Here is a 15566-nt window from a genome sequence, read left to right on the forward strand (position 1 = left end):
TTCATTAGTTGGGCAACAAGCCTGGAACCAATCGATCCTGATGGGCAAATACTCCAGTGTTGACACAAGACGGAGCCCACATGAATATTTCAGATCCTTGCTAAGGACTCTGAGCCACCTTTCTGCAGCCAGAGGCAGGAGGAACCAGACACTGAATAACAGCCTGGAAGGAAGTCTTTACTATTCAGTTCCCTTTTGCCTGTCAAATGAAGTTCAGCCACAGTTTCGAAGAGCAGCAGGAACGGGTATAAAGAGGAAGAGTAGTTCTCAAACTATGTCCTCGAGGCATCCCATCTCTCCACTGCAAGGACCCAGGATTCTACTAAATTCGGATAATGGGGGCAGAGGGAGAAAGTGAATTTGGAGATAGCATCTTTCCATTTGAAGTTTTTCTGCCATAATTTTCTTTTCTTCTCTGCTATCATTTGACTATGCTAGCATCAAGTAAAAACAAGCATGTGATATAGCCTAATGTTATGTATTTAATATTTAAAATATAGTAGATCACAAGTTTCATGGTGATATGCAGGGATAATCTATGCCTTGACAGATCCCTTGAGCAATTCTGAGAACCACTGAGGGTCAAGGAAAAGAAGAATTTCTCTCTGTTCTTCATCCAGAGGAGCTTTATTGGAGACCAAATGCCCCTGGGGGATCAAGAGAAAATGTTTCAGAATGAGGAGGGCAGCCTCCCATTATCTAGATGCACTGTCATGCCGTGGTGAAGCCAGCTGCCTGCACAGAAATTGGAATCTACAACCAGGGTGGAGTGAAAGTCAGGTGTGGTGTCAATCTACCTTGGCCTGGGCACTACCTGCCTTTATCTTGAGCAAGTCACTTGACCTCTCTGAGGTCATCTCACTCATTAGATGAGGCTTATCCTTCCTACCCCACGGGGCTGTATCAAACATCAAGTGGAGTAGTTAATAGAAAAGGATTTTGACCATGGTGACATCCTCTGTAAAAGTCCCATGCCATTGGCCTACAGAGCTGAAGAAGTAAACACCTGTGCTCCCAGCTCAAGAGTGATGCGAATGCAATCGCTGAACCCCCACCCAAGCCCATCCAAGTCTTACCTGTCCTTCAAGGTCCAGCATTAATGCCACCTCCTCCTGGAAGCCTCCCTGACTCCCCAGCCTTGAAAGGATCTCTGTCTTCTGAACCTCACAGCCCTCTCTCCAAATTATGGACATTTGTGTAAATATCTTACCCACATCTCTGACAAGGCTCTATGCTTCTAGAAAGCAGATCTGTGTTACACAGCTATCTCCTACGCACCTAAAGCAGGGCCTAGCACACACTAGGTACAAAATAAATTTCTGTTCAAAATGAGTGTGGGGCACATAAGTGATTGAATAGGTAGGTGGAGATGAGAAGAATTGGATCAGTGGATGAAAAGCGGGGTAGGCAGAAGGATCAAGATCTCAAAAAAAAAAAAAAAAAGGAAAGGAGAAGAAAGAGTGAAAGGAGAAGGAAAAAGAACACATGGAAGGGAGGATGGATGGATGGAGACAGATAAATGGAGATGGATAGGTGGTTTGTGGGATGGTGTGGTGGTAGAAGGAGGGAGGGAGGACAGGAAGGAGGGAGGAGGGAGTTTGGACGGGAGATGGATGAGTCATTTGTATCCAGATAAAGGCATATGAGTAGATAGATGGATGCTGGGAGGATGGATGGAGCTTACACAACGGCTCTCACTGCTCTAGGTCTGAGCAGTGCTCACATGTCACTAAGTACCTCAAATCTCTTAATCTGCACTTTCTGGAACTCCGTCCTGTTCTCCAGGTCACAGATGACTGCCTCCTGCCTGCTGACGATGGCTCGATCCACGGTGGACTGCTCCAGGTGTTCGATGCGCGTCTGGGCCACCTGCAGCTGGGGGCACACCAAGAGGTCCATTGGCCACCTGTTGGCCCTCCATCCCAGGAAAGAGACACATGCAGGACCCAGCCTCGGGGCTCATTCACACGGCCTCCTTCTCTGCTCAAGTGCCACATGTCAAATGCCGGCACAAGCAAGACCTGTCGGGTCTGAATCCGAGGACCCTCATTGGACCCTCACACTAGGCCCTGCTCCTGGGTCTCGGGTACTGGGAGGGGACGCTTATTGTGTCTTCAGAATTCAAAACAGGACTTCTAATCGGTGCTCCCCCTCCCTCCTTCCCTGCTATTGCAAAAAAAAAAAAACAAAACAAAAAACCCAGCAAATCTAGTCTGTGAGCAACAAGCTGTAGCATCAGAAAATGCAGGCACGTTGGGCGGGTTTCCAACTGGATGAGTCTGAGCAAGTCAGTTCCCTTCCTCGAGCCTCAGTTTCTTCCTTTTTCTTGTGAGGATTAACGGAGATTAGTGCCTGACATGTTATAAGCACCCAGCAAATGGCCACCACTGTTATTTTCGTTGTGCTGTTGTTACTCAGTGCCCGTGCACATTTGCTTGAGACGCGGTCACTCTGACAGTCACTTTAGGCAGGCACGTGCAACAGTTCTAGAAGAGCTTTGAGAATTTCATGGATAACAGCAACCCTCCGGGGAATGACGGGAAGCCAGGGATGTCTGGAGGGATCGTGACTTCAAAGGAAGACTTCACAAAGGACCATGATCCTGTCTTACACAGATCGTCCCCTGCTCCTCGGAGCCATTCCTCAGAGGGAGGAAATCTTGCACTGAACAGTCGCATTGCCTGGGGCATGTTTGGATGCAGAACAGACATAGGTAAGAGTGAGTGAGTGTGTGTGTATGTGTGTCTGTCTACTGGCATTGTTCTCAATTCATCTGGCACACAACTGGAGCTTAGTAAGTGTGTGAATGAATGAATGAATAAAGGAATGAATGAATCAATGACAGTTTCCAGGAGTCGAAGTATAAGTGCCCGAGGGAACCCTTCTCTTCCTCCCCCACAACATGACGGCTCTCAGCACGTACTTGTTCTTGAAGTTTGTGCTTCTCCTTCTTGGCTTCCTCCAGCTGCAGCTGCAGTTCTTGGATCTGCCCAATGTCAGTAGCAGACTGGTGAGACAAAAAAGAAAAAAAGTCACCCTGAGACCACAAGCTTTTCTGGGAAACCACCCCTGAAAATCCCTTCTTCCCCAACCCACAGATGTCTGTGTCTCTCAGAGCTTCTGTGATAATAGCTGTTTCCCAAAAGTTACCTCTCACATCCTCCCCAACAGCCTTCATCTAAATGTTCGCTGAGTCACCCCATTATATAAGCCCATGGCTTTGGTCAACTGTCCAGCACTTTCTTATACACCCTTGAGAGCCCAGACAGAAACGGGCTGGCCATGGCACGAGGACCAGATTCCAAGGGAAGAGAACTATCCTGAGTGTCAGATGACTGAGATTCTAGACCTGGACACTGGCCTTGGCAAGCCATAGAGCCTCTTTGCCCTTCTGTCTCCCCATCTGTAAAATGGGCTCATAGTCTCCGCTTAGCCCCTCTACATAGAATTCATTCAGAGATTAAATGGAGCAGTAGAGAGTAAAGGTATTTTTTTTAAGTAGAACCAACCATGGAGCTTGATTATCTCAGAAGAAAGGGATTCCAGAGGGTAGGAGGGCCCCCCTCACTTTCTATTTCCCATGTCTTTATTGTTAAAATTCTTTTAAATGGGCATATGCATATAATGCTTTTGTAATTGAACAAATAAACCTCCATTTTGGACAAAAAATAAGAGTGATTCATAAATGCAGAAGATGGCATAGGCTATTTTTGTGGTGGTTGTTGTGATGTTGATGATATCATTGATTATTTTTGCTGTTATTATTCTTTGTTTAGCAGAAATTCCATGGGGTCAAATCTCTGTCGGACGCACGTGGAGCCTGGAAGGCATTTCACCCCGGGTCTCCTCTGGGGCACAAATGTGAGGAAGACACTCATTGCTCCTGCAGGGAGCTGTCCCCCCCGCCAGGCATGCAGATCCCGGGAAGTCCTCATCACACCCTCAGCCCCACCCCAATGCCCCTGTTTTGTCCGTGCTGCCACCATGCCCCCTGTTCTCTCCTGAGTCATCCATCCTGTCCTCATCTCCACTCAACTGTCTGGCTGGAGTTGTCTTTCTCCCGGACAGCTGCAGCTTTCATTTATTCAACAGCTATTTACTGGGCATCTGCTCCAGGCCAGTCACTCTTCTTGGCTGCGGATACAGCACTGGACAAGGCAGAAGCAAGCCCTCCCATTGTGGAGCTGATGGTCTGGGGCGGTGTGCTGGCTGGTCCTTTGCAACTGCTCTTGCCCCTAAAAAGCTTGCCGGTGATTCCCTTCAACCATAAAATAAAACCCAAACTCATCACAGCCTCTAAGACCCTGATCTGATCCTCTTTCTCCTGGCCTCACTGAGCTCATCTCGTGCCACATTTCCCTTGTGGGTCTCCTTTCACCCTCTCAAATGCACCACCACAGGCCTTTTGCATGTGCTGTTCCCCTGCCTGGAACACACCCCCCAACCCCCACTGTCCCATTCCCATCAAATTAACTCCCGCTCCTTGTTCAGATCTCCATCCAAGTGCCACCTCCTCAGGGAAGCCTTCCCTGGCCTGCAACCTAGGTCGGGCTTTGCAGAATTGTGTTCATTTCCTTTCTGGACTCTTGGCTCCATTTGCAAGTCTCCCCTCTGCTCTGGGTGACTATGTGATAAAGTCTGGCCAGCCCACTAAACCACGAGGCACAGGAGAGCAGGAATGGGATGTGCTTTTACTCACCAAGGTATACTCGGCATTGCTCACAGGGCCTGACACATAGCAAGTGCTCAGTGACTATTAGATAGATAGACAGGTATGGATAGATAGATGATGGATAGATAAAGGTAGAAGGAGGGATGGTTGGATAGGTGCATGGGTGGATAAATGGGTAAGTGGGTAGAAGAATGGATGGATAGATGAATAAACAGAAGAATGAATAAATGAATGGATAGATGAATGAATGAATGGGATGGATGGATGGATGGATGGATGGGGAGATGAGTAGATGAGTGGATGGGTAGGTGGGTGGATAGAAGAGTGGATAAGTGAATGAGTGGGTTGATGAGCAAATGGATGATGATGGGCGAGTGGATGGGTAGATGGCTGTACGGATAAATCAAAATCTTTCTTGGTGGAGATGTCTTCCAGAGATGCACACACCATCTGAAGGTGACATTCTCCTCCCTCAGGGCTACATGAAATTTACAATTCCTATCTGTCTCTATGGCGTTCATCTCTCCAAGATCCTAAGACCAACGAGTGGTCCAACCACATCACCTTCTCAACATCCCCTCCTTAATCTGCCCCAAGCACCTGAGCTTGTTCCGCCCAGGCTGGTTCATCACCTGAGCAATGAGTTCCTTGTGCTTCTGCATCAGCTCGTTCAGATCATCCTGGTCCTCGTCGATGCGCTTCAGGAGGTCCGCTTTCTCGAACTGCAGCCGGTACAGCTGCTCATCCACCTGGTGGGAGGCAGGCCGATGCTGAGGGTGAGGTGGGAGGGCGCGGGGTGGGCAGGAGGGGCCTGATGAAGGGCCAAGGGAGGCTTGCGTGTGTGTGTATAAGGGTGGCCGTGAGTGCCAATGCCTGGGGTGGGCGTAACAGCTTGTATGTGTGAGTGTGTGTGAGTGTGTGTGTGTGTGTGTGTGCACCGGGCATGCGTGTGACTGTGAATGCCGGGGGTGTGCACCTAAATGGATTTATATCTAATCACTTCTTGGCCTTTTGGCTAAAATCAAGTGTGAATGGATTTATGTCTGTGTCAGCCACCTGGGAATCTAAGTACGCACATTTTAAATGTTCGTGGGACATATGTATAAACACAAATCCCTGCACTCCCCCTGAGGACAGGGACTTGGTTCTGTTCACAGGTATATATCCCCAGAATGAAGCATCAGGCCAGCATATAACAGCAAATACATATTGGGGATGGACAGATAAGTCTGGATGCATACTTTACCTATGAGGGCATTATTTTGTATGTGCATCTGGTGATTAACATGTATGTTCATCCCCATGTGTGTGTATGTGAATGCTTGTGGGCAAGTCCTCTTAATTTGGTGCAAAAAAATAAGGGACAAAAGGGCAAACAGAGATCTCAGACAAGCATTTGCCTGTACATCTCTAATTATACCTAAATTTTGGGATTTTACATATTCAGGAGAATATGTATACCCAGACAGGGAACTTAGACATATATCCATAATATATGGCCATTTGTCCCCATTCAGTTGTGAGCACAGTAGTTCTATATTATAAACGGCTCAATCTTCTTACAGGAGTGTGCCTAAGTGGACCCGCAAGAGGTGCCCTTGTCTCCACTTACAGGAATAGACATGCAGTAGCCCAATAATAAAGAGCAAGTTCCATTTTAGGGCAAGGAGCACACAGTAGGACTACAACAGACACCTGAGAACTACAGAGTGGTGAGCATGCTGTGGCCACACAATAAACAGCTGCATTCCCACCTTTGATGCTGAACAAACAATAGGCTCATATGGGATGCACCCTCACAGTACTGAGCACACATTAGGTCCACAGCAGGTTTCCTTCCTTACCGTTGCAGACAGGAGCACACAATTGAGGCTCATATATGCCCTTACACCTTTAGAATGCTCAGCTCACAGTAGGATGGCTGCACACTCAGAGTGCTAAGCACCCAGTAGGTCCACAACAAGTGCTCCGTCCCTATCATAGAGCTGAGCACCCAGTAGGCCTACAATGGATGCTCATATCTCCAAGGTGACATGCAGTAGGTTTATATTAAGTGCCCTCATCCCTCTCATAATGCTGAGCACGCAGTAGGACCACACCAGCTCCCGGAGGCCTGCACTGGCCCGGGTCCCCACAGAGGGAGGAAGGGACAGGTACCAGGCTCTTGCTTCGGGTCATGTTCTCCAGCTCGCTGTGCATGCTCTCCAGGTCTGCCGTGAGCACCTTCTGGATCTTCAAGGCCTCCTCACACTTGGCTTCACTCTGCTCCAGCTGGACCAGGCAGGGAGGTGGAGAAGAGAAGAGAGAGGAGGGGAGGGGAGGAGAAGGGAAGAGGGAGAAGATCAGAGGAGAGACCTCCTTGTGAGGCTGCCTCCTTGAACGCCCTTCCCCTCCAGCCCACCCCAGCTCCTCTCCAGCAGCGGAATAATTTATAGGCGACCCTCACGTCTTCACAGCTATTCATCAACCCACACCTGGGGGGAAGGAAATGCATTTGCATTTGAGGCAGCCAGGTTCTGCGCCCACTCAAAATGTAACTGGCACTGCCCCATGAAATAAGGTTAGGCCACCCTCGCTGCAGTGCCGGAAGCTATTCCCAGTCCCTTTCGGCAAATCCTTGCTGACAGCCACTCGGTGCCAGGCACGGGGCATGCAGGGAACAGTCAAGTTGACCCTGTCCTCCCGGAGGAGACATGCAGGGACAGGTAATGACAACCTCTCTGAGGAGTTCAGAGAAGAGGGGACCACTGGAAGGGACAGTGGGAACTCAGAATGGGAATCAAGGGAGACTTCCTGGAAGAGATGCCTCCAAGGTCAAGTAGAAGGTCAAGTAGCTGCCAAGTAGAAGTTGCTTAACCTGGGTTCAGAGTTAAAAGAGTGTCTTTGAACCCCTCCCTTTTTTTTAGAGACAGAGACTGTCTCTGTTGCCCAGCTAGAGTACAGTGGCCTGGTCCCAGCTCACTGTAACCTCAAATTCCTAGGGCTCAAGCCATCCTCCTGCCTCAACATCCAGAGTAGCTGGGACTACAGCCACCACCATGCCCAGCTAGTTTTTTAACTGTTTGTAGAGACGGGGTCTGGTTATGTTGCCCAGCCTGGTCTCAAACTCCTGGCCTCAACTGCAAGTGATCCTTCCTCTTCAGCCTCCCAAAGTGCTGGGATTACACAGGCATGAGCCACTGCGCCCGGCCTGGACCCTCTTTTAAATGGTATGCAAAATATTCTGCATGTGAGCATTTTCCTGGGTTCGCAGCTTTCACGAGATTTTTGAAGGCTGAGAGCCACTGACTTAAATAAAACTTTTCTTTCTCACCCTTTTCTTTCTCATTCTTCTGCCCTCCTGCACACAGTAGGCCTCCTATCCTAGCAAAGTGGGGCAGTTACCACGTACGTGGCCCCAGAAGGTAGATACGCCCCACTGGGGAAACCCATATCCAGGCACAGCACAAACCTAAGTTCTGGTATTGGGAGCTTCCCCTTGATTTCTGAGCTCCAGAATCTCTGAACAGAAACACTTTTAGAAATCACCCATACCCAGGGCTCAGAGAGGGAGGGGCCATGACCCACAAGACCCTCTCTTCAAGCGCCTGAGAACAATGCATGACTGCAGCTGGTCTCAGCACAGGGCCTGAGGACTTGGTGGCGCATTTCCCTTAGTGACTGGGAGGGAGGGACACACACCGAGAAAATGATGAGGACCACGGGAGGCAATTGGCATTGTTAGAGCATAACCGACAGAGGAAACGAGATGTCAGGCACACGCTTATCTTCCTGCAGGCGACTGCGGCGCCCTCAGCATGGCTAGGAGGTCGCGGGGCGGGGAGGCTCCCCTGAAGGCAGGCAGGGCAAAGCTGGCCCCTCATCTGAGCAGAAGTCAGAGTCCTCACTAAGGAGAAGCATCTAAGCTAAGACCTAGAAGACGCCAAGGAGATGCCATGTACAGATTTAGGAAGAAGAGGGCTCTGGGGAGAGGCAATAGCACGTGCAAAGACCCCAAGGCAGAGACAGGAACAAACACAGTGCTGAGGAACAGAGACATCACCAGTGTGGCACAGCTATACGGAGAGAGGAGAGGAAGAGGAGACGCTGAAGAGGTGGATGGGGGTCACCTTAGGAGGCTCGAGAGCTGGGCCGTAAAGCTTAGATTTTATTTCAGTCCGTCTGGGAACCACTCATGGTTTCTAAGGAGCTGAGGGGCGTGATCTCCTTTGGGTAGCTGTGGGGAAGAAGAGTTTTAGTGGGACAGGATTGGAAACAGGGTGAGCAGTGAGGATGCTGCTCTAGTCCTCCAGGGAGGAGGTGGCGGAGGTGCTCTGACCAGGTGCGAAGGGTGGAAGCGAAGAGCGATGGAAGGATCTGGACAGTGGGGTGTGCAAAGAACAACAGGTCTGGGCAGGCAGGAGCAGATGGGCCATCAAGGGAGATGATGTCACATAACTAATGGAGGAGAGGGAGGCCGCACGCAGGGCCCTGCTGCCAAGCCAAGTTGCTCGGCCCGGAGCCAGGAGGCGAGAGAGGGCCATCGTGAGTAACGCAACATGGCAGAGCAGAACAGGGCGACACAGTTCCCATCTGCTGGCTCCTCCTTCAGCCGAGGGTTTCAATAGCTCGATCCCACCGGGCCTCAGCGCCACCAGAGACGGAGGCTCTATTTTTATCCCCATTTTATAGAAGGTCTAAGGTGCAGAATCCAGAAATGCTCCTTCCTTTCCCTTTTCTCCTTGGAGCGGGCAGGGAGGGGGACAACATATCCGCAGACAGAGATGATCACAGACAGAGCGCAGTCGGCCGAGACAGCTGCTGGTCTTCTGAGCTCCTACTGGGCTGGAGATAGGATTGTCTTGGCCCTGGTGGCTTTGGCATTAGCAGCCGCACCTGCTACTGTTGCTTGGGGACTGTTTTCAGGGCACTGTGCTTTCTCTGTCTTGCTTCATAAAAGCCCCTCCACCCCTCTAGGAGGAAGGTGCCGGCATTAGGACCCTTCAATAAACAAGGAAACAGACGCACGGGGAAAAGTGACTTGCCCACGGTCACACGGCCAGTCCACGGATAGCCGTTGGTCCGACTCCAGAGCCCAAGCTCTTAACCGCTGAGCTGCAGTGGAAAATAACTCACTGGGAAGTCTGACTGCATGGGTTGAATGGATTAAAATGAAAGAACAGCTGTGCTGCAGAGAAAATGGTTAGCTCAGTGGTTTGGTGCCATAACAGAAGCAGTGTCAGGAGGACCAGGTTGGGGTCTGCAGAACCCAATGCAGTAGCATTAACACATCACTCTCTAAGGAAACATCTGTCATTCCTGGAGGCTTCCAGAGATGAGCAAGTTCATTCCAAAGGAGAGAGGAAGGAAACCAGCCTTACGGACGCTTACTAAGTGCCAATTTCATCGTGTGCATGGTTCAGAGCTTGGGCACTGGACCCAGACCTGAGGGAATCTGCCTTTCCCAGTAAGTCACTGAATCTTGCTATGCCTCAGTTTCCTGATCTGTGAAATGGGGATGATTCCCTCAAAGGATCTCTGCAGGAGAAATCAGTGAAAACATGCCAAGTGCTTAGCACAGCCCCAGGTGTTGAGAAAACATCATAAAATGATAAAAGCTGTTGTCAATGCTGTCCCTATGAACGCCTTTCACCCCAGAACAGCCTGAAAAGTGGGGATTTTTAACCCCATTTTATAGACGGAGAAAATGAAGCAGAGGCAAAAAGAACAGGCCGAGTCACAGAGTAAGGACGAGCTGCACCTCACCACCGACAATCTTACGGAGGAATTTTAGGCTTTCCGCGTGGCTGGGATGGATGGGGGGAGGTCCCCGACCCCAGGGGCATACAAGTCAAGCAGGTCCAAATTTTAATAGGATATAGAATGGCAAGACCAGAAATTTCCCAGCCCAAGGCCTCCACCAGGCAGGCTTTCTTCATGCTGAGCTTTAAAAGTTTCAATTTATTACACTTTAGGGAGCGGGAAGAAATACGAGGCCATCGCGGGCTGATTTTCCATTATGGATGACCTGGCGTAAGAATAACTCACTGTACATTATTTCCATATTGAAGCTGTTTGACGGATGTTTTTATGAAGTCGGTGGCAAGTCACGTTAGCACCGCGATCAGATCCTTCAGCGGCGCGACACCGGCCCAACACCGCTTTGAAAACGCCTTCCCCCAGCGGAGCTCCAGGCAGAGCAGGCAGAGAGCAGAGGGGAACAGAGGTGAGCAGCGGACAAGTGATTCCTCGGGAGCAGTCATTAATGTCCACTCCCCCAGCCCTTGTGGCCAGGGTGGCAACGAGGACCGGAGATGACAGCTGACACTTCCAACCTTTCAGCCCCCCGTCGCCATCACGTCCCCACGGACAAGGCCTCTTGGGTTCAAACTGTATCTCCGTAATATGGGGTGGACAGGTTTATAGTGAGACAAAGGCCTTGTGACTGCTGCCATCTCTCTCCCGACCTAGCGTGCGGCCAGACCCCAATATCCGCCGGACAACACCACTGATTTGATTCTAGCTTAAGTTTGTTATGGTTTTCTCTCTCCTCCAATGTGTACTTTTTGCAAAATCAGTATAATAATGGCACAAGGATGTGGTTGCAAACCATCAAAATGCCTTCCATAGCTAGAAAAAGCATCTCCCTCTCACAAAGTTTCAGTTTATCGTACCCTCATGAAATCAGCCAGCCTTCCCCGGATCCGCCAGACTCTGCACGGCAGGCATCTGCATCAGGCCTTCAGGGCTTACCAGTCTGTTAAGGTAGGACCCTTCCCTCCACAAACGGGCGCATGCGCCTTCCCAGACTTCTCCACGCTACAGTTACAAGAGGGAATATGCTTCCCCTGTGCATCAACCACGTGTTGCTAAGCTTTGGTCTGGAGATACCCGGTGAGGACTGTGGGAAGATGCAGAAGGACCCTGAAGCCTGGAGTCCACAGGGGCAAGATGACATGAGCGCCATCTGTGATCCAAGGATGGGAGGGAGGGTGAGGCTGCATTATCTCAATGTTCTCTGCCACGAGGGGGGCATATGGGGAACCTGTAGCCTTCTGATCTCAAGATTGTTCTTTTTTAAGCACCGAAGGAGGCAAGAAAAGCTTCATCTTTCTCTGCGGCACCCCTTTTAATAAAAGGATTTGTTCTATAAAATTTGGATTCAGTCAAAAGGCCGCAATTAAGGACCTAGAGGGCTACAAGTGTCCTTAAGGCTGCAGGTTCCCCACCCTTGCTGGGCTTCCAATCCCAATTCCTCTATCTGTGAGCCTATGACCTTGAGCAGGCTACTCAGACTTTCTGAGCTTCTGTTTTCCCCTTCCACAAAATGGGAAAGGAAATTGTTCACATCCATTGAGCAGGACTGCTGAGTACAGTTGTATCAGTTGTGCACTGTGCAAGCCTAGAGGATGCCATGCACATAGGTTATGAGGATGAGCTCTCGCTGTGTGCTAGGCACTGATCTGAATACTTTTTATGCACTATTAATAATTCACTTAACCTTCACAACAGCATTCTCAGGTACTGTCAATAATCATTCCTGCTGTTATAGTTGAGGAAACTGAGGAATGGAGAGGTTGAGTGACTTACTGAAGGTATAAGTACTACATGGCAGAACCCAGGTGGTCTGGCCACCAAGTTCCCACTCTGAGCCATAACACCGCACTCCCTCTGAAACAGCACTGTCCACCACAGACGTTCTGTAGCAGACATCTGGTATGGCACCTGTCCACTGTCTATGTCTATGTCCCCCTTCTCTTGATACAAAGGCCCCATCTTCCCTGTGATAAATGTCCCTCCCCAAACATCTGTGTATTTCTGATGGTGCTGATCCTGCCTTCCAAGCCCAGAGAAGGGCATGAGACCCAGCATAGCCAATCAGAGCATCACGTCCTCTTGGCCATGACATTAATAGTTGGTTCCAGGGTTATAACATGGCTGACACCAAGATTTTTGCTGAGACTATGGAAAGGAAATTCACTCTTTCTGAAGCAGAATGAAAGCTTCAACTGTCTGGGGACCTTCTTCCCACCTAAGAAGGCAAGCTGATATTGAGGGAACTGAGCTAAGAGGTGGCGGGAGACACATTCTTGATGACATGGTTGGAGCACCTAGATCTAGCCAAGCCTGAAAGCGGCCCTAGACTCAGAACTTTTCAGATATTTTGGCCAATAACTTCCCTTTTTCTACTCAAGTCAATTGAACTGAGTTGCTGCCACCAGAACCCAGGTATAGAATGAGCAAGTGAGTTACAAGAGACAATGAATATAGGGTGTTGGCCACAGAGCAAACAAAACCATTGTGATAGTGTTTATTGATGGCTAATCTGCCAAGAAGTTGGATGAAAGTAATTCTACCCAAAACCCTGTGATAGAATAACAACCATTTACTGTTTCCCTGTTCTGTGTATGGATCCTTACCCACGGAGGGGGTAGATATTCCCCCTCCCCAATTGCTCAAGCAGGGAGAAAGGAAGGAAGAAGATTTCTCGAACACTGGTCATATTAGGCACTGCCTGGGCTACTCCATATTCATTATCTCCAAAGCCCACAACAGCCCTGCAAGGAGCCATCAGCCCAATCAGCCCTCACCACTTCACAAATGAGAAAACTGCAGCCCAGGACACAGAAGTGACTTGTCCAAGGTCAAACTCGTGTCTGCGTCGGCGAGACTTCAAACCCACGCCATTCCTGGGCCACCGCACGGCCCCCTCTGCACACAAGTCTCCGCTGCTGCATTCAGCCCACGCATCCTTCTCCCCACAGCCTCTCCCTTTTCATTCAGTGTGAGCGCAATTGAGATTCCCATCACATATAAGTCAACTACAAACCGATGAATAGCATCACTTTTCTATGCAAAGCCATCTGCCTGCTTTAAATACCTGGGTAAAATGTTTGCTTTGGATTTATTAAGCCACTAGATGAGTTGGCTAGACATATGGAGTGAGGTGGGGAGAGGAAAAATTCTGATATTTTAGCAGAGTGATTAGAACCTGGATTTCTGGGTCGTCTTGAACAACTCAGGGGATTTAAAAATCCCGCATTGCAAATGTCACAGGGAAAGCATTCTGGTTAAAGCAGGACGGTGTCTTTGGCAGGCTAATCTCAGCACACTCCAGGCCTTGACATCCCATCAGGGCGCTTGGAAAAACCAGCCTTCTGCATTAAGGTTTTCCCCGAAGGGAATCACCCACAGCTCACGCCAGAGACAGCCCTGACGTGCAACAAAACCGTTAAATGCCAACATATTCAAAACGTCAGGCCAGGTCCCCAATGGTCTGTGTGGTTCAGAAGGCTGATGACAGTGGCCCCAGAGGAAAACTTCCCAAGACTGTGTGGCAGCTACCCTCATTGCCCTTGACCTTGAACTATGTGGACATATATATTATACGTTCTGTAATTGTCCTGACATTCTGCTAGGAAACCATCATTTATCGATGCATCGAAACTCTTCCTGAACAGATACTTTTCCATCTCCTTCAGAGTAATAATATTCATTACTGGTAGTAGAATAATCATAACTACTCGCTGTTACGTGCTCACCCTGAGACTATAAGGCCGTAAGACTGAAGTGTGTCTCCCCTAAATTCATGTGTTGAAGCCCTGACCACTAATGAGGTGACGAAGGTGGGGCCCCCAGGATGGGATTAGTGCCCTTAGAAGAAGAGACACCGGAAAGCTTGTTTCCTCTCTCCACCATGCGAGGACACAGACACAAGGCACCTACCTGTCTGCAAACCAGGAAGAAAGCCCTCGCCAGAACCCAGGTATGCTGGCACCCTCGTCTCAGACTCAGCCTCCGAAACCATGAGAAATAAATGTCTGTTGTCGAAGCTACCCAGTTTATGGTATTTTTCCAGGGCAGCCCGAGCCTAATAAGACACACGTATATGTTAGTTCACAACACGTGATCTGTCTATGAAGTAGGTTTTTTCACTCCCATTTGATAGATGAGGAGACTGAGGCTCAGAGAGGTTAGTTAACTTGTCAAGGTCACACAGTTAATAAATAGTAAAGCAGTTAGGACCTAAACTAAGTTCTCTTTTTTAAATCCACAGCTTTTTCTTGTGAGCTCTGTGGCATGTGCTCACTCCCTGCTGAGGACAGCAGGTCTTCTTTTACTTGTCTTAAGTCTATTTCTTTGAGGGTTCAAGAGTCCAACTAATTTTTTTTTGTATTTTAGGATCTAAGGACTGTTCAGGTCCTCCGTGATTGAACAGACTTCAAAAACTTCCTTGCTGGCTTCCTCCTGGTGACGATGGATTTGGAGCACTCTGATGCTCCAAAGAGAGAAAAATGTAGAAAACCAGGATAAAATATCCAAAAAAGCCCCTCCCTATCCCCTGGCTTTTTCACACCCCTTTCTTTTATTATATTCTAGCACCTCTTCGCTCCCCTAAACAGCACGGCGTCCGTGTGCTCCACGTCTGTCTTCCCTCTAGATGTCGGCTCCTGGGGGGCACCCGGCTCTTGCTCGACTCTGGTCCCCCCATCATGGGGCCTTGACACACGTGCACTGAGGGGCCGAGGCAGAGACATCAGCGCACCCGCCTGGGCCAGCCGGGGCTGCCTGGCTCTGCAGCGCTCGTGTCCCCCGAACGTGCCCTCGGGAAGCAGCCGCTGCCCCGCGTGGCCCCGGCTCCTCTGTGCCCAGGTCTCTGACCCAGACACTGGCCAGTGTCCACAGGAAGGACGAGGGACAGGACGTGTGGGCAGGACCCTCCCCTGCAGGAGGAAATGACCCGGATAGGGAGGGCGACCACAGCCTCGTCCTCCAAACCCCAGATACGCGAGCTGGTCCCTTCCTTCATAGTGGGAATGAAGGCACTTCAGGAGGAAGAAAGGAAGTCCCTGCCAGGGAATGGTCAGGGCAGAGGGCATTCTAATGAGATTTTCCTTTAATAAGGGCATATATA

The 15566-nt window shown here is 49.7% G+C and overlaps 1 protein-coding gene across 1 annotated transcript in view; it reads right to left on the reverse strand.

The window, feature by feature from the left end:
• The window catches only part of MYO18B (myosin XVIIIB), a 236673-nt gene that overhangs the window by 64075 nt on the left and 157032 nt on the right, over window positions 1-15566 (reverse strand). Inside the window, exons 34-37 of the mRNA XM_012644105.1 lie at window positions 6830-6943; window positions 5305-5421; window positions 2924-3007; window positions 1738-1875 (exon numbers count right to left, since the gene is read on the reverse strand). Of these exons, the coding sequence (XP_012499559.1) occupies window positions 1738-1875; window positions 2924-3007; window positions 5305-5421; window positions 6830-6943 (453 nt within the window). The remainder of the gene's footprint in view (window positions 1-1737; window positions 1876-2923; window positions 3008-5304; window positions 5422-6829; window positions 6944-15566) is intronic.

This window comes from Propithecus coquereli, unplaced genomic scaffold (assembly GCF_000956105.1).
Source record: "Propithecus coquereli isolate 6110/MARCELLA unplaced genomic scaffold, Pcoq_1.0 Scaffold206, whole genome shotgun sequence".
In the NCBI taxonomy this organism is placed as follows: Eukaryota; Metazoa; Chordata; class Mammalia; order Primates; family Indriidae; genus Propithecus; species Propithecus coquereli.